This window comes from Cryptotermes secundus, unplaced genomic scaffold (genome assembly GCF_002891405.2).
Source record: "Cryptotermes secundus unplaced genomic scaffold, Csec_1.0 scaffold547, whole genome shotgun sequence".
NCBI lineage: Eukaryota > Metazoa > Arthropoda > Insecta > Blattodea > Kalotermitidae > Cryptotermes > Cryptotermes secundus.
The window spans coordinates 86841-107427 of record NW_019734361.1 but is presented as its reverse complement, the minus strand read 5'-3'; the positions used below and the strand labels follow the sequence as shown (position 1 = coordinate 107427).

The window sequence follows — 20587 nt, the reverse complement described above, 5'->3', positions numbered from 1 at the left end:
CATAAAGTTGTCGTGTGTGACCTACCCAAACACGTTAGAATACAAATAAAATACACATTTTAACTATATTTAACTGTGTTTCCTAGCTGGCTGGTCATGAAAATGGTAATTTGAAAGGTTTCAGTATACTATACATAATACAGAAATCAGAATGTGGCCAGTATGTTTTCACACAATACTTAATAACCAGAAAGCAGCCTCCGTAGTCTAGGGGTAACGTTACCACCTCATGACTCGAGGTATGCGGGTTCAAACCCGGCGGAATTTTTAAGGGCGGAAAAATTCAGGGAACAAGTCCTCCGGGAGGGGACTTTAAGCTGTGGGTCCCGTGTCGTAGCTTTACGGCACGTAAAAGAACCTCATATCTCCAAAGGAGGTCACCGAGCCAAATTACGGATGTTTCCCGCGCAACAGCAGTCTCTAATACCTCTGATAGATGGGGGAAGCATCAAGGTACCGAGGGCCAACCTTGTTGGCTCAACGGGGCTGACAGCACGCACCAGTATGGGCAAGGTATGGGGACTGATAGCATATCAAAGGGGGACGTACAATAGATCAAAAACTGGTCGCGGTGCATGGGGAGACCCACCCCCTCCAATAATAATAATAATAAATAAATAGTAACTAGAAAGAGGTCGATTAGTCATGGGTTTCTGTTTCTTAAAATTGGACTCTAGGAGGGGTAGATTTAAGCATTCTTTTGTGAGTCTGTAATCTCTAACTGTGAAAAGTCCTGTATTTGTTATACATGCAGATAATTTAACTTCTGCTGTGATTCATCATATTTTCCTTACAGAGTGATGTTCTATGTTTTCCATTGTAACGACAGTGTCAATTCTGGCCTTTTTTATTTGTTGGGTGATCGTTTTAAAACCAGCACCAAACCAGATGCTGATCGATGAATGGCAGTTTAGGAAAGGTTTGGAAGGAGCTGTGGCATAACTGAGATACTTTCATGGCATTTGCTTTGAGGAACTGTGAGAAACCTTGGTCAGGATAGCCAGTACCCTGGCCGAGATTCAAACAAAGCACCAATCTAACACAAGTCTAAAGCACTACTGATAGACCAGCCTGTTTTATTTCCATAGTTGGTTGAGGCACTATGCTACAAGCCAGAAAGTCGCAGGTTCGATTCCCAATGATGTCACTGGATTTTATTTTTTAGTTGGCCTAATCATTGCAGCCACACTGTAACCCTGGTGTCTACTCAGTCTCTTAACAGAAATGAGTAGCATAATTTTGCTACAAGTTTTTCTCATAAACTAAGTCAAATTCAAATGTCAAGCCCTAAATGTTACATGTTAAAAAATATAACAAGTGGCATATCAGATGCAAGCCCCATTTAAAAGCTTTCAATTGGTACAAAAATGAGCTCTGTCTTAACTGGGACAAGAATTATAAGCATTTTAGTGAATCAGAATGAAAGAAATTAACTGATATACAAAGGGGAACTTTCAGACACTGCAAGATAGAAAATTTCAATGAAATCTGAAGTGATTCTGTCAATTGCTGTGATGATTTTATATGGAATAATCAGTCCGTTAAGTCTATAAAAAGACTGGAAGGAATTCTCAACTGGTGTGTGTTACAAGAATGTAAAATGGTCAGTTTAATTTCTACGATTCTTTGGAAGTGTTTATCTCATTCTGAACTACCCTGTGAGAAAACATAGTACGATCCAAAGGGACACAACTGAAGAAAAAACATTTTATTTTCAAACTCTAGCAAAGTATTTGAATTTTATAAAGCATTCTATGTACATCTTGAAAACAAGGTTCTAGAAAAGAGACTTTTTAATCTCTTCGTATTTTTGCGACTCCTGGATCATCTGGGCGGAGAACTGGAAAGGAAAAACAATTAGACATATCAGCACCTTCTGAAATATTAGAATACACATACATTTGTAAGATCATTCTAAATTAGTATGAGCAACTTTACTGCTTCAAAGTACGAAAGCTTGAGATCATTATTAGCACAGAACCTGATGGTTTAAAATGTACTTTGTTGTGTGCGTGTGTCCATGTCCTCCTCATTATAAAACTGCTGTTAGAATTCAGTCCCAAAACTACAGTTCTAGACATTCACATTACTTAAACACATAAATCAACTTTATGCATCATTAAATGTCCAGCAGACACAGAAATATTCCATGTTAAATCTGTGGACCTTCATATTTCATACCAGTGTTTCTCAATGCTTCAAATTCAAACTTTTTTGTGCATTCACCAGGTGTTCTGCCCTGTTTTGTCATTTGCTTGGCCTGCTCTGCTGTTCTTTGTGAAAAACAGAAGTAGCTTTAATTGCAAAATTCACAGATAACTTAAAATACCGGAAAAACACACTCTCCAAACATCTCTTGACCCAGAAGTTCACATACAATGCCACAAGATGAACAACTGAATGAACCAACCAACCAACTCCATGGAGCTGAGCTCTTCTTGAGAAGTGGCCAGTTAATCAGCCACTCAAGAACATTTTATGGAACATGAAGGTCCATTACCATGCTCACAACAGCCCACCACTGCTCCCTATCCTAAGCCACATCAATTCAGTCCATGCCACTCCATCCTATCTAAGTTGATTTTAATATTGGTCCCTTTCCTTCTCACTTTCCCACCAAAGTCCTATATGCATTCTTCTTCTCCCTGCTGTGCACCACATGCCCTGCCCATCTTATCCTCCTTGACTTAATCATTCTAATTGACTTTGATGAAGAATACAATTTATGAAGTTCCTCATTATTCAGTTTTCTCCAACCTCCCCAGTCCAAATACTCTCCTCAGCCATCCAAGCCAGGGAACAAAATTAATTTTATGGTAAAAAGTTGTTAGCTCCATGCCCAACACCCAAGCTGGTGGACCACCCCTTGTCAGCTGTCAATGACTGCTTATCCACTATATTCACAGCTTTGTTCCATATCTGGAGGCCCTTGCCTTCATCTGCAACCCAAGGATGTGTCATGCCATGGTGACATGGGAGCCATTTAACATGGAGTGCCACACATCAAATACACTAAGTTTTATTAAGATTATTTTTTTTTATATTTGGCACTTTTACAATTAATCTGTGACTACCTCAGTGTTTTTCATGCTTTCTATATGCCGCATGATTTCAGAGTTGCCACTTTTATTTAAATACTTTATTTGCTGTTAATCCATTCAATTTCTCTATGAATTGTGATAAAAACCCCAGAATATGAATAATCTGAACATAATTCATGCATGCATATGAACACACAGATTTAATGAGATATGAAATACTCAAGTATATTTTAATTTGCAACAGTGGAAAAAGATGCATAACACTGCACTGTATATTTAGTGCTACGAATCTTTAAGCTCATTTAAATGTAGTACATGAAATATTTACCTTCAACTAGACATGTTTACTTACCTATATAATCATATTTGTACCTTCTGTTGTCTCCGTCCTTAGCATAATAATTATAAAGACCAATTCCACCCAAGCCTAATCCAAAAAGAGCCAAAGCTGTAGAGGCAACAATTTCTGGAATTTCATCCCAAGCTTGCTTGAAAACTCCCACAACTGAAACAAAATCACTCTTTCACTAACTTACTTCATCAAAATCATTACCACCAGACAAAAATACAGAAGAGCATAACTTATTTCACCATAATCTGCACTGAATATTAGGTCTGAGGTTCACATGGCAATGAGAATTTACTCTGAAGACAGAAATGTTCATAACCACCACTGTCAGAACCTCAAACCCTGTGATCTTTTAGATATTCCTGTAGGTAGGTACCAACATTTCAGAGGAACCTGCTTCTTCGACCTTCAAGGTAGGTGGTTCCCTGTTACTCTTGACATAAAGCTATGTCTTCACTGAATGTAGTTTCTTCAAGCTGGTAGCCAACTTTCAGCTGCATGATGGCATACACCAGAAGACCACTGTCTGATTGTGGAATGAATTCAATACAAGGTTCTATTGGAAATTTCTCGGAGTAGGCCAAAAACCGCTGGCTTTGCTTACTCAATTTTGGCTGCCATCTCCTTCAGACAGTATCCTTGGGAACTTATACTGTCATCCCATCATTTTTTCCACGCTTCTAAGGGCTGTAGAAATCATTTTCCTTGACGCTGTTAGTACCGCTTGTGATTCCCTTTGGATGTCAGAACCCGTTTCATCCCTTCAGTTTCATTTTCCACTTGGGAAACAAAGCAGGGCTAAGTATGGCGAGGAGGCAGGATGTGGAACGATAACCATGTTGCTGTTAGTCACAAACTTTGTGGTTTTCAGGGACGTGGGCGGGCACATTTTCATGATGGAGCAATGCAGTGCATGTTCAAATTTTCTGCTAAGATCTGGCAAACTCCATAATGGATGGTACCTACTTATGATTTGGGCTGCACCATAGCTCAAGCGGTTAGTTGCTGGCTTCCCAACGCCGCAGCCCGGTTTCGATTCTGGGTCTGGTCAAGTGGGATTTGTGGTGGACAAAGTGGTGCTGGGGCAGGTTTTCTCCAAGTACTTCGGTTTCCCCTGCCAATCTTCATTCCACCAACTGCTCCACAATCACCCTCATGTATCATCCGGGGGTGGTACAATAGGCCAGAAGTGGCTGCAGTACAAGGGACTTAGTCCCACCCCACTAGCAATAAAAAAGAAATACTTATAATTTCACTAAAATCTGGCCAGCTCACAGAAAACAGTGTTAAATTTTTATATTTTTGTGTCTATAGTGACTACAATGTCCACTGTGTAGCATTTCTGGAGACATTTCAGAGCAAGCATAGTAACAAATTTCTCTTACATGATTTTTGGTCCTCTTTTTCAACTGCAGTTCTTCTACCAAGCCTTCAGAATTATAATCCTGTTCTTATTAATCTTCCCATCTATTCACTTTGCCATGCCCAACTGTTCAGCAGTGTTTGTAAAAGTAACATTTTTTTTTCTGTCAAGACTTTCACTTCTTCTTTATACTAAATGTGTAACTCATTTAGCACTGGTTTTGAAGCAAATGCATGATTTTATTAATTATAATACTTGAATCTTCTGGCACATGGCACTGTGTACAGATTCTTGGTTAAAGAATGCTGCAGCATAACCAGATACAAGAGTAGGTATGTGATTAAACTTTAGCCTACTTCGGAAAAATGAAAATTCCCTCCCTTTCAGAGACAGCTGGCTAAATACTACTGACCAGAAAATGGGGTGTGAAAACCCAAATGAAATTCCAAATATTGCTGCAGGTCACTATGCTCCTCCATTGCATTTCATTTGCAAAGAACTGGTGGGGTGCCCACATTTGTGGGTGATCCAAGTGACTTAAAAATTTACTGCCATGTTTTCAATCGCCTTCAGTACTTCTAGCCTTAGGTTTTTTTTTTTTGTGAAAACATGACCCAAAGCCTAATATCTGAATCTGCCTCCACCAAGTCCACAAGGTTAGGTTCTTGGTTTTGTTTTAAAAATAAATATGTGATAACCTACTGTGGTAAGGCTTTATTTTTACAAATAACTTTCTATGGTTGGCAAAACTAACATGTCACACAACATGGCAGTAAAGTGTTGAATTAAGGGTCAAGACATGTTCATATGTACAGATTTAAATAAAAAGCCTGTTTTCTGTCACCAACAGAAAGATTAAACAATGTACAGAAGAATGGCTTTAAATGCCATACACTGGACACATTACAAGATAAAAGGGCAGCCAAGATGAAGATGGTTTAGCATGTTGAAATTAATATCATTTTGCTCATTCTGCAAAACTGCAGCCAGCTGACAGGTGGCCAACTTCACAGGTTTCGCTGCAGGTTTTATGATGCAACAGCACAAACTACACAGTGTTGAATGACAGGATGATTAATAAGCAAATAACTGAAAAGTACATATGAGGAGGTGGTCACAGCTTAATTAGCGATCACCCACAGGAAAGACCAGTGCGGTCAGATATCCAGCAGAGCCAGAGACTCTCATCTTCATCACCGCATCCAATCTGCCTCTACAGCACACCCAGTGGGTACAGAGGGCTCGGTCTTCGGGGATAAAGCATGAAGCTGGGCACTCGTCTCCAACAGGAATATGTGTAAGAATGTGTAAGCTATACCTCCACACCACATACATCTTCATGGTGAGCACACAGTTGAGTGAAGGGGCAACTTATCTTCTATTTTATCCTAGCGTTTGCCTGAAGGCCTCAGGAAAACTGCATGCATGTACATACACACATACACCCCACCCCACCTCCCAACCGAACCTTATGATATCTTCAAAGTAGTCAGGAATGCTAAACGCTCAAGTAGTGTTTGATAATTTGTGATGATGTCATGCACACCTGTGTTGCTGTGCCCATACTGTTACCTAAACACTTTTACCGGAGCACAATTCAGTGTGCCTTGTAGACTCTGTCACATTTACGAAACCTCCTAGTCTCCATAGACACACAGACCTTACCGAAGTAGACATAAGTCGAACTGTGATTGGGAATATGTTACAAGGAAAAAGAAAGCGAAAACTCTCAAAACCAAATTTAAACACGGATACGCCCCTCACGTTACAACCAAAACGAAATACAGAGTCTGGCATAAAACTAACTGTAGAATAAGTACGGTTTTTACGTTAACAATTAATTTAAAAAAAGCCATATAATCACAAGCCAAAGCACAAAACTTACCTGTTTTTCCTTTCAGTAACCTAATTATAGTCGCCATTTTCTTTCAATCAAGTATTCCAGCCATAAGCGCTCATGGGAATAGTATCGTCAAAGACTTTAAAGCAAAGAGATGTCATAATGCCAAATGGATCACAATCATCAGTCGACAGATTTCTTTGCGGTGCAGTTGAGGGTTGAAGCCAGCTGTTTCGAAGTGTTGAGCCTGTTGAGCACTGTAGAAAGTTGAGAAAGCAGGCAACGGCAGGTAGCGGCAGCGAGTAATGAGAAGCAGTGGTTGTGGAAAACTTAACATTAAATCATGAGTAGCGAGAGGAAGGAGTTTGATTTTCCGATCTCCAGTGTTGCTACTAAATATAAAATAGTGGCGAAAGTAGGACAAGGCACTTATGGGTAAGTTATTTAGGAAATATTACGTTTTAATTTTGCTGTGTATTGGAGATCTTTGGTTTAATGCGCAAGGACTGGAAGGCTTCCCATTCAGTAACAGCACACCACTACAAATTACCAGAGTGAATAGTTAATACTGCATTTATAATTATCCAGTGATGCGTCAAATTAATACGAAAACAGGTTGATACTCTTTTAATTTTTGCCATGTTTGGCAAAATGGGAACAGGTTTTTAGTAAAGTTTAGAATTCGTACTTTTGACTGCAAACTTAGAGCAGTTAGTGAGACTTCTCTTTTAATATTAGACACACTGTCTAAAGAATCAAACATTACTTTACTGTGAAAAACATTAATCTCACAATATATGTATATGTTGCAAGTATTCTTGAGCATACTTGGTCTGAGGGTTAGTCATTTGGGCATTGTTCACAACTAAATTTGTGCTACACAATTGACCAGTACGAGTATGATGTATCATATGTGTGCTATTGTTGCTGTTGGCACTAATTGTAAATAAAATGCAAAATTCAGTTATATTTTGGTAGGCAGTCATAGATGTATTTGCCATTGAATTCTGAATGAATTTGAAGTTTTTAATTAATTTTTGCAATAGTCATGCTTTAAGTCAAGGAGGATGAGGTGGGCAGGTCATGTAGCACGAATGGGGGAGACGAGGAACGCGTATAAGATATTGGTGGGAAAGCCAGAAGGAAAAAAACCACAGGGAAGACCAAGGCGTAGGTGGATGGACATTATTATAATGGGTCTTAGATAGGATGGGATGGTATGGATTGGATAGATCTGGCTCACGATATGGACCAGTGGAGGGCTCTTGTGAACACGGTGATGAACCTTCGGGTTCCATAAAATGGTAGGAAATTCTTGAGTAGCTGCAGAATTGGCGGCTCCTCAAGAAGGGCTCAGCTCCATGAGTTAGTAAGTAAGTAAGTAAGTAAGTAATAGTTGTGCTTTATGTTATTGAGCCGTGCTAAAGCAATGGCTCCTTCCGTGACGTCATGGCTTCCAGCCATATCTTCCACACTACCCTTCTCCCGTGGTCCTAGAGCTTACACCCTCCTCCTCTTCCCCAATACCACGTGATTTTCCCTCCCTTTCTGCCCCTGTGTCGCGGAAAGAAGTATGTTTGGGAGCAGCCCCGTGAAACTCCAATGTTATTGGTTGGCAACATGGCCGCCATGACACCTCGGTGCAATGCTGCTGCCATCTATTTTCAGCTTACAGGAACTAAATTTAAAATGGCCTCCAGGGCCGAGAGCACAATCAGTAAGAAGGTATGCTACCTTAGCAACTATTTTGAGTGCTCCCCCTCGCACCCCATTATATTTCTTTTTTTCGCTTCTTGCAAAAAATACTTTTACAACCAGATCTCTTGTATTGCAGTCTCTCTCTCTCTCCTTTTGACGTTCCCACAAATATCCTATGTGCATTCCTCCCCTTCCCCATTCGTGCTACATGCCCTGCCAACCTCATCCTCCTCGACTAGTGATACTGAACACATCTTTTAATCGTTTCTTGCATCCTGATGTGTGTTTTAAACGCGATGCCGCGATGACAGGGGTGGTTAAAAACAATACTAATTCACTCCGTCAACCATATCTTGACTACTCTTTTCGTGTTACCTAACCTGAATTAATACTTGGTTTGACACCTCATCTCACTCCTGAAGTGTGGTTCGATATCGCGACGCTGCCACCAATTGTACATTGAGACATTGCCCCAAATGTTGTGACCATTGCAAAAGAGTTCCACTCAATTAGGGCAAAGATGGCAACACAAGACTGTGGAACTCGGTCAAGAATGTCTTAGTCAGCAAAGGTGCGTAATCGCACAAGCAGGAAGCTCGCTTCAGTAGGCCACTGGGAGAACGAAATTACCGAATGCACAGGGGGAGACGCCGCGGATTTGCCCCCGAGGATAGAAGTTGAACTAATAGAAAACCACCACCTTTAATGAGGGCAAAAGGAGGAGGTAGCTTTACTTTTATGAAGCTGCTGCGTCAGCTGCCTTAGAGTTTAAAGGTGGGCAAAGAAAGGCTGCGGGACCTCTTTTTTTCGACACTCGTTTTTGTGATCAAACGTAATATTTAGAAAACTGCCGAAGGCCCTCTTCGGCATGGGTGCAACAAGATGGTGGTTGGTGGTAGTCGCCTGCGTCTCTACCTCAAGTAAGTCAAAATGCTCATACTAACCATGTATTATAAAATTCTTGTTGGTTGTTAAATTGTTGAAATGCAATCTCCAGTGTGCCCTGCGACCATGTTACGAATTGGTTGCTACGGGGGTGGGGGATCCTAATGGGCCGGGTAGGCCATTACTGCCCGTCTCAGTTTACACATAATACAGTTGCGTTTATTGCTGGTATAATATAAATAAAATACAGTGGACCTAATGGAAGGTCCTCAGTACCCCAGTCCACTCCGGAGAGGCTCAACCTCTTCCGTTCCGCCGTATCCCTTTTTTGATTTGGTGGAAGTTAATTTGGGAAGGTAAGGGCCCCCCCATACCTGAGTGGGGTCAAACAGCTCGGTAAGCCCGTATTCCGTTACTTACCGCCCTTTGGCCCAAGTTCGAAACTCCCCTTTCTCTCCAAGGTAGGACCCTTCGGGGCGCCCGCAACTCCCTGCCGGCTGCTCCTGCGGTTACTTGTACTGCGGCGTCGTCGCTCCCCTAGAAGCCTCCACTACCTCTCTCAAATGCCTCGTTACCCACTATCTCCTCTGGCTACCGCTACACTTTCCCTCCTGCTAGCCCCGCCTCTGCAGGCGGTGGGGGTGGGCCGCGGACACAGGGATGCCAAGCGTCTCGCAAGGCAGTGTTGCCAGATCACCGAGGCTTTCAAACGTAGTTTTAGCCGGAGCGTCGGACTCGTAACACTCTTCCCTCCCTGGAAAGAAATTTTGGGCCACGCAGCGGGACAAAATTTCCTATCACTCGGGCTTACCAGTACCCTTCTAAGCAGAATTAAAAGGATAAATCCAGGCATACGGCATTGGACAGGTTTAAGCCCTCCGGATTACAAGTTTCATCCACTTCATAGTGAATTTGCCCTTCACTAACTCTGCTACAGGCATACAATTGCTTAGGCGGGCTCACATAACATAATATACAATATGTCCCGCCTTTAGTCCCAACCGAGTCCCTGCGTGGATGATCAGTAGACAACATATGTACTCTCTCTTATTATTTATACCTATAGATTACTACACATCTCAGGACTTTCTTCCGGTGCCTCAACAAATATCTTTGCGGGGTAATTTACATAACGTGTAGCTTCCTTACCCAGGGGTACAGTCCTGGGAAGGACTACACATTAGAAATACGATTGAACATAAGAGTTTCCTAGCTGATACAATACATAATTGGATATAAGATACCAAGATCATGTCTTACCACTGAAAATATATTAATTTTGCGTCCTCTGCCTCCTGTTCTTTGAACGTTAGAGTTTCGGGAGCGAACTCCCCGATGTTACACCTTACATAGCGGTACTAAACGGTCAACTAAACCTTCACAAATATGTGTGTATGCATACATCGGAAGTCACATCAATAGTGGTACAAAACAGGCAAATAAACCTTCACAAATATGTGTGTATGCATACATCGAAAATTATATCAATATCCAGCTACAGAATGGCTACTGTCATTAACCATGGATTTTCCTTGGACTAGCCATTAAATTAACTTAAATTAACTCCATGAGGCCCTATTCCTGCAGCCTCGATTTCATCTCTATATAGTTGCAAGGTTAATTTTGTATATACGTTTCTTAGCGGGGTCCCGTAACAATTGCGGTAGCTACCGCACCTTTATGCTCTCTACTTTCTACCCTCTACGTTCAATACTACTCTTTAGTCTCTACTTTCTACCCTCTACGTTCAACACTACTCCGGCACCAATACTCCCATATGGGTTCCCCCCTGCGCGCGAGCGTGTCGACATATCCCCCTCCTTTCTCTTCCTTCTACGAGGGTCAATTCTCTGACTTCTTACTCACCGAATTTCTGACAAAGCCCGCGGTTCTCCTATAATATACCATGGTAGGGCTTTAAATCTTTAATGTGCCATCGGCCTAAGGCCGATTTCTTGATTCTAGCTCATACGTTACGGCCGAAATTCGTCTTTTAACTGTATAAGGACCAAGATATTTAGGCAACAAACCGGCGGTAACCTTTTCGCCCGCTGAGCTCAAGGTATTTTTTTTTTTTAGTACGGAATCTCCTACCTTAAATATCGAGTTCATACGTCGCAAGCTGTATTGGCGACTCGCTTTGTCATACGCTTCTTCTAAGTTATCTCGTACCAAGAGATATATGTCTCGAAGCGCCGAAATTTTTTCAGCCCACTCCTGTGGAAAAGTGGAGTCCAGCTCCGGAGATCCTTCCGAAGCGTCCATCACGCTAGGCAGTTTCAGCTCTCTGCCCAGGTTCAGGTAGGCCGGCGTATAGCCCGTTGCCGAATGCACGGCGGTATTCAGAGCATACGCAAATTCTCGTAAATAGTGATCCCAGTCGTTATGATGTCCTAAATAGGAAGAAATCATTGTTTTAATTACTCTATTTACCCGTTCAGTAGGATTGGCCTGAGGGCAATAATGAGTAAACGTCTGGGATATGCCGTAGGTCCCAGCGATGGTGCCCATGAGCTTACTCACATATTGCGGACCGTTATCACTCAATAGCACGCTTGGTAACCTCCAGCGTAATATAATTTGCTCCTCAAAAGCTTCCAAGACTGCTTTAGTTGTGGCAGCTCTGAGGGGTTTACATTCGACCCATTTCGTGAAGGAATCCCGGAACAAGACTATATAACGATGCCCCTTTTTAGTTCTTGGATACGGGCCTAATATATCGGACGTAACGGTCACCCAAGGACCGTCTTGCTTCCTACATCCCACTTGACCCCGGGGCACCTGCTGTTCCACCTTATGCACTTGACAAACGTCGCAGGACTTAACGTACCGAACCACGTCCCTAAATAGTCCTAGCCAAAAGTAAGCCTGGGCAATCCGCAGAAATGTCTTGGTTATGTCCAGGTGTTCTGCTGTCGGAAGATCGTGGTTCTCCTTAAATATCCTCTCGGAGGTCTTGTGGAACTACTAATTTCCACCTGGTCGTTGTTCCATCAATCACTTCTCCCAGTTGGTATAACTTAAGATGATACAGCCGATTTCCTTCTACTCTCCCGTCGGGCCATTTGTCCGATTCTTGTTGGACCTGCTGCAGCCTACCCACATACCACTAATCGTGGGGGTTCTCAAAATCTACCAGGGTTTCATCCGCTATAGGAGCTCTAGGGCATTAATCCTAGATAGCGCATCGTGAACCCGATGAAGCGTGCCCTTACGATGCACAACCGCAAAGCTGTAGTCTTGCAGCTCTAACGACCAACGGGCTAGCCTTCCCGAAGGATTTTTTAGGCTATTTATCCATTTCAGAGCGTAGTGGTCGGTACACAAAATGAAGTGTAAAATGCCCTCTAAGTAAGGGCGAAATTTCCTGATGGCCCATACGGCAGCCAACAATTCCTTCTCAGTTATGGAATACTTCTTTTCTGCTTCCGAGAGCACGCGACTGGCGTAAGCAATTACCCTTTCCGCTCCTTCGTCGCCTTGCGTCAAAACGGCACCCAATCCGGAGAAACTGGCGGCGGTCTGCAACGTCATGGGTTGGCTGAAATCTGGACAAGCGATGATTGGGGCTGAGATCAGCTTCAGCTTCAATTCGTCAAAAGCATTTTGGCATTCTTCTGACCAGTTCCAGCTTCGATTTTTTTAAATAATCCCCGTCAAAGGGGTAGCGACGTCTCCAAAATTGGGGACATATTTCCGATACCAGGATGCCACACCTAGGAAGGACTTGAGTTCTCTCACATTCCGGGGAGCTGGGTAATTCACTACAGTGTATACTTTTTCGGGATCCATGGCGATCCCCGCATCAGTAACCACATGACCTAAATACTTTAATTCTGATCTACAAAATTGAGATTTTTCCTTATTAATCCTTAACCCCGCTGCCCGCAATTTATGGAAGATCTTCCGTAACACCTTTAAATGCTCGGGAAAGTCTTTCCTAACCACTACAATGTCGTCCAAATAGCAAAAACACCGATCCCCCATTTCTTCTTTAAGCACTGTGTCCAACAGCCTCTGAAAGGTCGCCGGTGCATTGCACAATCCAAACGGCATGACCACAAACTGGAATAACCCTCGACCGGGCACAGTGAAAGCGGTTTTCTCCCTACTGGAAGGCTCCAGTGGGACCTGCCAGTACCCATTTTTAAGGTCAATTGTACTAATAAAGTTGGCAGAACGCAACTTACGTAGGATATCATCAATATAGGTAATGGATACGAGTCCCTCTTTGTGACGGAATTCACTTTTCGCAAATCTAAACACATCTTATAGCCACCCCCAGGCTTCTTCACCATAACTATCGGAGAGGACCAGGCCGATGTCGAGGGCTCTATGGTTCCTTCCCGCAATAGTTTATCGATTTCCTCATTGATTGCTTGTTGAATCACTGGCGTAACCGGATAGTATCGTTCCTTCACCGGTTCCGCGTCCCCCGTCTGAATTGTATGCTGAATAACTGAGGTACGTCCTGCAACTGTATCAAACGGGGGTAATTCAGAGTTCAGGAAGGTGATTAACTTCGTCCGCTGGTAATTAGATAACTCCGTCAGACTGGCAACGGTATCTCCCGCATCGTTCCCTGTAGCCATGGAACGCTCGACCGTGTCGTCTTCCACAAACGGGAAAAGCTCTTCTGGGTAAGACTGATAATACCAAGTCCTTTCAGCGGGATTAAGTACCAAGCCTAACCTGGACAGAGAGTCTAATCCAACAATCACATCAACACACATTAGGGAGGATAAGGCAAGTAATTAAATGGGCTTTTCCCTATAGCTGTATCGGTATCTCTACGGACCCAGTTACTTTCGCTGTGGACTGATCCGCTAGCTGGACATACTGAGGTTTAGCATTATTATTGACAGGAATATCCAACGACTAACACAAACGGAAGGCCCTGCCCCCCATATGACTTACCAGCCCCATGTCCACCATGCCCAACAGAGGGTAATCGTACACCGATAGCTGCACATAACACCTGTGTTCCGAAGGAACATGGATGGTTCGCATACCTGTAGCGTCCCCATCCCTTCTGTGATACTCCCTTGTCTTTCGGGACAGAGTCCCCACCCGCTGCGGAGAGGACGCAGCTGAATCCTGTTGACTTCTGTTCCTCCCAGTTGTCCTCGGCCTTTGACAGCCACATGTCCCCGCTATTGTGTCCGACCTCCCACATATATGACAGAATGTCCTTTTACTCTGCTTACACTGCGAAAAGAAATGGCCAGGTTTATTACAATTCCAACACGTCTTAGTCCGGCTGGCGAGTGGAGTGGAAGTCTGCCTCTCAGCCGGCCTGTCTTTCCCTTTCGAATCAGGCTTCGTAGCCGAATTCAAAAGTGTTAGTTTTTTCACTGTTCCCGACTTCTTAGGTCGATACGCTACTTCGGGGATCAAAGCTTGAGCGATATCGGGCGGAGGCCTAAACTAAACTTTCCTTTTCCCGCTTAAACTGTTCATACTGTTTACCCATAGCTAATAGTTCCGCAAGCGAATGTACGTCAGTCTCGTATATACAATCGTGCTTCTGAGCGGAGATTCTTCATCAACAATCGCAGTTGTTCTGCAGGGGTCGGAGCTTTAGTGAGGCGTCTCATTAACGTCCTAATTGCGGTTACATAATCAGCGACTGATTCGTCGGCCCCTTGTGTCCTCACCCGAATTTCCTCCGTGAGGACATAATCTATCTCTGCGGGGAGATACCTAACCTTAAAATTAATAAGGAAATCTTCCCGCATATCCCAAGTACTCTGATTATTTCGAAACCACAATATAGCTTGACCTTTCAGTAGCTCGGGTACCGCGCGTAACATGGATTCATCACTGACGTCATATGCTAGTTCCAATTCTCCCAGCCTTTCTAAGAAGGTATGCATACTATCGTCCGGTGTAAATTTCAAGCCCCATTTCCGGACGGTGTCTAATGGGAGAGATCTGCGGCCTTCACCCCCCTGACTTATCTCCCCTAATCGGAAGGAAATTCTAAAAACTCCTCTTGATGGTCACGAACATACTGGAATAAGCGGAGTGTTAAATCCTCTTTAGACCCAGTTACATCCAACCCGCAATCCTCCAGCTCGGCTTTCAACGTAAATTCGTCCCACTGAAAAATCCAATTTATCCTAATATACTGTTCGGGATGGGCCCTTACATACTGGGTAAGCCTCATTCGTAATTCATCCCGAGAGCCTTCTGTTGACAGGTTCATACGGGCCAGTTCCCATTCCAAATCTGATTTCCGTAGCTTACGAATCCCCGCCGTACTATATGACGTCATAGCCCGNCCGTACTCTAGTAGGTCACAGGCGCGGGCGCCCCCCCCCCCCCAACGGACTAGCCATTGCCATTATATTAACAAGCTACTTACTTTGACTGTACTCTACTATCGAGAAAAACAAGGCACCTCGTCCACCGGACGCTTGCCCCGTTGAACTGGCCCCTCCTATGGAGCCCCCGGCGTTGGCCTCTACCAAGCTCATCCACGTTATGCTCTGAAACAGTTGTCCTCAAAATTACGTACTTAGTCAAATCAAAATAAACCTAATCTAATCAAGTCCCTGTTCGGGCGCCACTGTTACGAATTGGTTGCTACGGGGGTGGGGGATCCTAATGGGCCGGGTAGGCCATTACTGCCCGTCTCAGTTTACACATAATACAGTTGCGTTTATTGCTGATATAATATAAATAAAATACAGTGGACCTAGTGGAAGGTCCTCACTACCCCAGTCCGCTCTGGAGGGGCCCAACCTCTTCCGTTCCGCCGTATCCCTTTTTGATTTGGTGGAAGTTAATTTGGCAATGTAGGGGGGCCTCCCCATACCTGAGTGGGGTCAAACAGCTCGGTAAGCCCGTATTCCGTTACTTACCGCCCTTTGGCCCAAGTTCGAAGGGGAAGGGAGCTGGGACCCTTCCCCTACCCCTCCCACACTACTGCTTTCACTTGTATACTTGCCCTTCCCCCTTCTCCCTCTCTGCTCTCACATAGCTGTGTATATGTCCACACAGTCTGCCTTTACCGGTTCTCACGGTCTCCNTTCCTCGAGACTTGCTGCGATTTTATTTACTATTCGGTTTGTTTGCTGTACTGTCGAGTGGTGTTTCCTGAATCCAAACTGGAAGTCAGGAATGATGGTTGGTAGATCTATGTCGATGCTTATTCTGGAGAGGAGTAGTTTTTCGAATAATTTTGATGGTGTTGGCAGTAGGCTGATTGGTCGATGAGAACTGACTTCGTTAATAGGTTTGCCGGGTTTAGGCACCATTATGATCTGGGCAAATTTCCATATTAGCGGAAAATATGCTAATCTGAGCATACTATTATAAATGATTGTTAATAATACTAATCCTTTCTTTGGAAGTTGTTTCCGTATGGCGCTTGTAATAAGATCATATCCTGGGGCTTTACGTAGATTGAGGTTTTTGATTTGTCGTCTTACTTCTTTGGGAGAGAATGGTTTAATTGGTAGGGACATTTGGCAAGGTATTTCAAGGAAGGATTCTATGTCTTTGTCTGAATTTCTGGGGGGAAGTGGGGTGAATACTTGTTCAAGGTGTTCAGCAAATACTTCCGCTTTTTCCCTGTTGCTTCTTGCCCAGCTTCTGTCTGGTTTCCTTTTCCTTTTTTCCTTTGTGGTCTTTTAAATNCTTTGAGTTGCTCCGTTGTTACGGGTGTAGAGTACCAAGCAGCTTGCTGTATTAGAGTTGTAAAATTTTGTATGGCTTCGTCCAATTCATCTGTATCTTTAATTCTTATTTTCAGGTTTATGTTATTTTCTAGGTAGTTGCGGAAACTATTCCAGTCAATGTTTTTACTAGAGAGTTGGGATAGATGGTTTGTTAATTGTGTGTGAACTAAGGGTTGCTATAACTGGTGTGTGGTCTGACGAGAGTTCGAAGTTAGGTTCGACTTGGATATAATTTGACGTCACTCCTTTGTTAATGAAGAAATCTAGTAGATCTGGCAGCTTGTTGGGGTCGGTCGGCCAGTATGTCGGCACGCCGGTACTTAGGTAGTTGCAGTTCTGTTGAATTAAGGCCTTTAGTAGATTTCGTCCCTTTGGAGTTGTAAGTCTCACACCCCGTGCTGTATTTTTTTGCATTCCAATCACAGCCGATTATAAATTTGTTGCCTTGAGATTTTAGGAACTCAGTGTATTCTTCTGTAGATATGGAGTGTCTCGGGGGGCAGTATATTGCGGTAGTTGTAAAGGGCCATGGGCTTGCATTTATTTGGATATTTGCAGCTTGGATTTTGGGTGTTTGGTAATGAGGTAGCTCATGGTGTGGAATTGTGCTTCTAATAATGACAGCTGCTCCGCCGTGCGCTGTATCGTCGGGGTGAGGGTTTTGGTAGATCTTGTATGATTGGATTTTGAGCATTGTTCTTGTAGTGAAATGGGTTTCTGATATCAATGCTACATCTATTTTGTGTAGACTAAGGAAGTTCTCCAATTCTAGTTTATGTTTTAATAGCCCGTTGGCATTCCAAAGGGCGAAGCGTATAGATTGGCATTTGGATTTAGCGGAGTTTATTGATGACAGTGCTCAACATGTTTAGTATTTTGGTTAGTTGACTAAACATTGCTTTGAACTCATTTAAAAACGTAGTTAGTTGTTCGGTGATGTTAACATTTGCTGGTTGTTGATTTTGTGTTACTGCTTGTGAGTATGGCATTCGTTGATTTGGGAGCATCTGAATCCGGGGTTGATTGGGGTTTAATTGAGGGAATTGTTTGTTGTCATTTATATTGATGTTTACATTTTGTTGGGTGGTGTTCCGATATTGTTGATGCTCCTTGTGGTTTCTAGCTTTTTGTAGTTTTAGATATATATCGCATCCCTTGTAGTTAGCTGGATGTGCTCCTCCGCACAGTCCACATGTTGCTGGGGTGTTGGGGCTCTTCCTGCACATAGTCGTGTTATGGTCGCCTCCACATTTTACACACATGAACGGTCTGGTGCAGTAAGTTTTCGTGTGGCCATAGTTCTGACATCTAGTGCACTGGGCAATGATGTTCTTTTTCCTTGGGGCTTCAACTTTTATTATGGTATTGCATATGAAGTCTATGTTGTATATGGTTTTATTATTTTCTTTGGGTTCTAGGTCCACAAAATGCATTGGAAGGGGCTCCTTGGTTGCACGATGCCGTATATTTGTCACATTGCGTACTGTATGGCCGTGTTTCACTATTTCCTGTTTAATAGTTTCCGCTGGGATTGAGGGATGAAGATTTCGAATGACCACCCTGTAGGCCCTTTCTTCTCTGAGTTGGTAGGTGTGAAATACAATGTCCTGGTGGAGCAGTTTGATTAGTCTTCGATATGAGTCTGATGTGCTTGTATTGATTCTTATTGTACCATTTGATAGTGTCTTGCAATAGTATTGCTCTTCTTCAACTGCTGTTGTGAGATATTCTACCATTTTATTGTAGTTAGTGACCCCGTAGATGAAAATTGGTGGTGGCTTATGGTTGATTGTTATATTTTCGGAGTTTATTGGCGTTTTGTTAGTACGGTTAGATAGTGTGTCTACTTCTGAGGGCTGGGTGAACTTTTCAAACCTGTTTTTGATTTTAATTTGGAAAGGGACTCTCACCTGTGTTACTTCCGGTGATGGTTTATTTCTTTTCCTCTTCTTTAGGACCTGCCAAGGCTGCTTATCTGTTGATTCCATTTCTGTTTCAGGCATTTCTTCGATGTCGTTTTCTGAATCCTCTTCAGTTGGAAGGAATTTACTGGTTGACTGTTGTAGTAGGTGTTGGTTGGTTTGTTGATGTATTTGTGGAATGTTGGTTGAGTACGTTGGGTAGTTGGTTTGTTGAATCGACATCACATATTGGCTGGATTGAGGTATTTGCTGCACTGGTATTTGATTTTCAGGTGGTTGGTGAATTGTTCGCAGTGATGATTGTTGCATTATTTGTTGAGGGATCGTGTTGTAGCACTCTACAGGGCTGTACCCATATATGGGTTGTGGTGATGGGAACATTTTTTTTTTAATATTTCATTATCGTCACTGGTACGATTATCGTCGGCGTTGAGTGATCGCTTCACTACAAAATTAAAATAAAGTCACTGATCTGACCTTTAGGCTTTAACTGATCACAACACAACACTGGCCCCACGCGGGCCCACACTTGACGACCCAGTCGTCTATTTGCTGACTTAATAAGCTCAATACAAACACTGTTACACGGAGCAACGGTCGATGCACGTCCGCTTCGCTCGGTGAGTAACGACAGACAACTGAAGTCTTCATGTTACTGACAGACTTATTGTATCCGAGCTTATTGAGTTCCTGCGAGCTTTAGTACGTTTGTGACTTATGGCACCTGCGTTCCGTATTTCTACGGCGCAGATATTTCAAATTCTATATGGATTTACTAAGGGTCCACTAACATCTAAGATCTTGGCCGCTATACATTCTGGTGATACGCTTGATGCTTTTCACGAACACGTATTAGCTTTTTTTATTCCACCCCGTACAATGTTGCCAGTGTTGAACGCTGAATATTACCGACGGCAAAGGAAGGATTAGCCGCTCGCTGTCTATGCTGCAGACATTAAAGGGATAGCCGCCGTTTTTCGTCAGAATATCGATCAGTCCGCTGTGGTCCGCAATATTCTCGATGGATTGCATCCATATCAGAGGAGCTGTTTAGTGTTCAGTGACAGGCCGCATAGTTATGCCGATTTGGATAATATGTGCGTGTATGCTCATAATGTTGAGAGTAAGGGTTATAATGTAGTTAAAAAACTTCCAACACACCCTGTAGCGTCCAACTCTGCTCGATCGGTTCGTTCTGGCAATCCAGTATCTCACGCTGCCTCAGTAGTCTCTTTTCGTTGTAAGAAATCAGGACATACTCGTCGGGACTGTCGTACGAATCTACAATCTACTCTTACATCTACGTCTTGGGGGCATCCCCCCGATTCTTGACTAACACGAGATACGTCTCGCGCGCCTGTACGTAACGGTCCTTTTGCGAGCATTAATTCCCGTAGCGTACATATTCACATGATGGGAATAAAAGGAGTTATTCCCCATCCGTTGCCTACTCTCCATGTTGAATTAGGTTTTGGCCTGTTACCGGCTTTGTTAGATTCCGGTGCAGTTCGTAGCCTGATGTCGGGCTCTGCTTATGAAAGGCTTAAACAAGCCGTCCCGTTTGNCTAAACTAGGTCTTACCACTCTCTTGGAATATGACATCGAGTTGCTTGACCAGTCTCCGGTCAAGCTGGCCCCTTATATGCTTATGCCTCCGAAGATGAAATTGCTGCGCCAGCATATTCAGCGTATGTTGGAACAAGGCATTATCCGTCCCTCCACATCTCCATATTCTAGCCCTATATTCCTAGTACCAAAAGGCGAGGGCGAATTTCGTCCTGTGGTTGATTACCGCGCACTCAAC

At 43.2% G+C, this 20587-nt stretch overlaps 1 protein-coding gene across 1 annotated transcript; it reads right to left on the bottom strand.

The window, feature by feature from the left end:
• Positions 1–1693: 1693 nt before the first annotated feature.
• On the bottom strand, positions 1694–6785 carry LOC111868873. The gene is made up of 3 exons (XM_023859922.2): positions 6639–6785; positions 3394–3546; positions 1694–1840 (listed from the first exon to the last, which is right to left on the bottom strand). The coding sequence occupies exons 1-3, from the start codon at positions 6673–6675 to the stop codon at positions 1794–1796; spliced, it is 237 nt and encodes a 78-aa protein (XP_023715690.1). The 5' UTR covers positions 6676–6785; the 3' UTR covers positions 1694–1793.
• Between the last annotated feature and the right edge of the window lie 13802 nt (positions 6786–20587).

What these genes read in the sequence shown, in the direction of transcription:
- LOC111868873 (XM_023859922.2), bottom strand. Translation starts at nt 6,675, where the DNA reads ATGGCGACTATAATTAGGTTACTGAAAGGAAAAACAG. An exon ending in GTTACTGAAAGGAAAAACAG is followed by an intron (nt 3,547 to 6,638) that starts GTAAGTTTTGTG and finishes ATTTTGTTTCAG; the next exon opens with TTGTGGGAGTTTTCAAGCAA. An exon ending in GTACAAATATGATTATATAG is followed by an intron (nt 1,841 to 3,393) that starts GTAAGTAAACAT and finishes TTTCCTTTCCAG; the next exon opens with TTCTCCGCCCAGATGATCCA.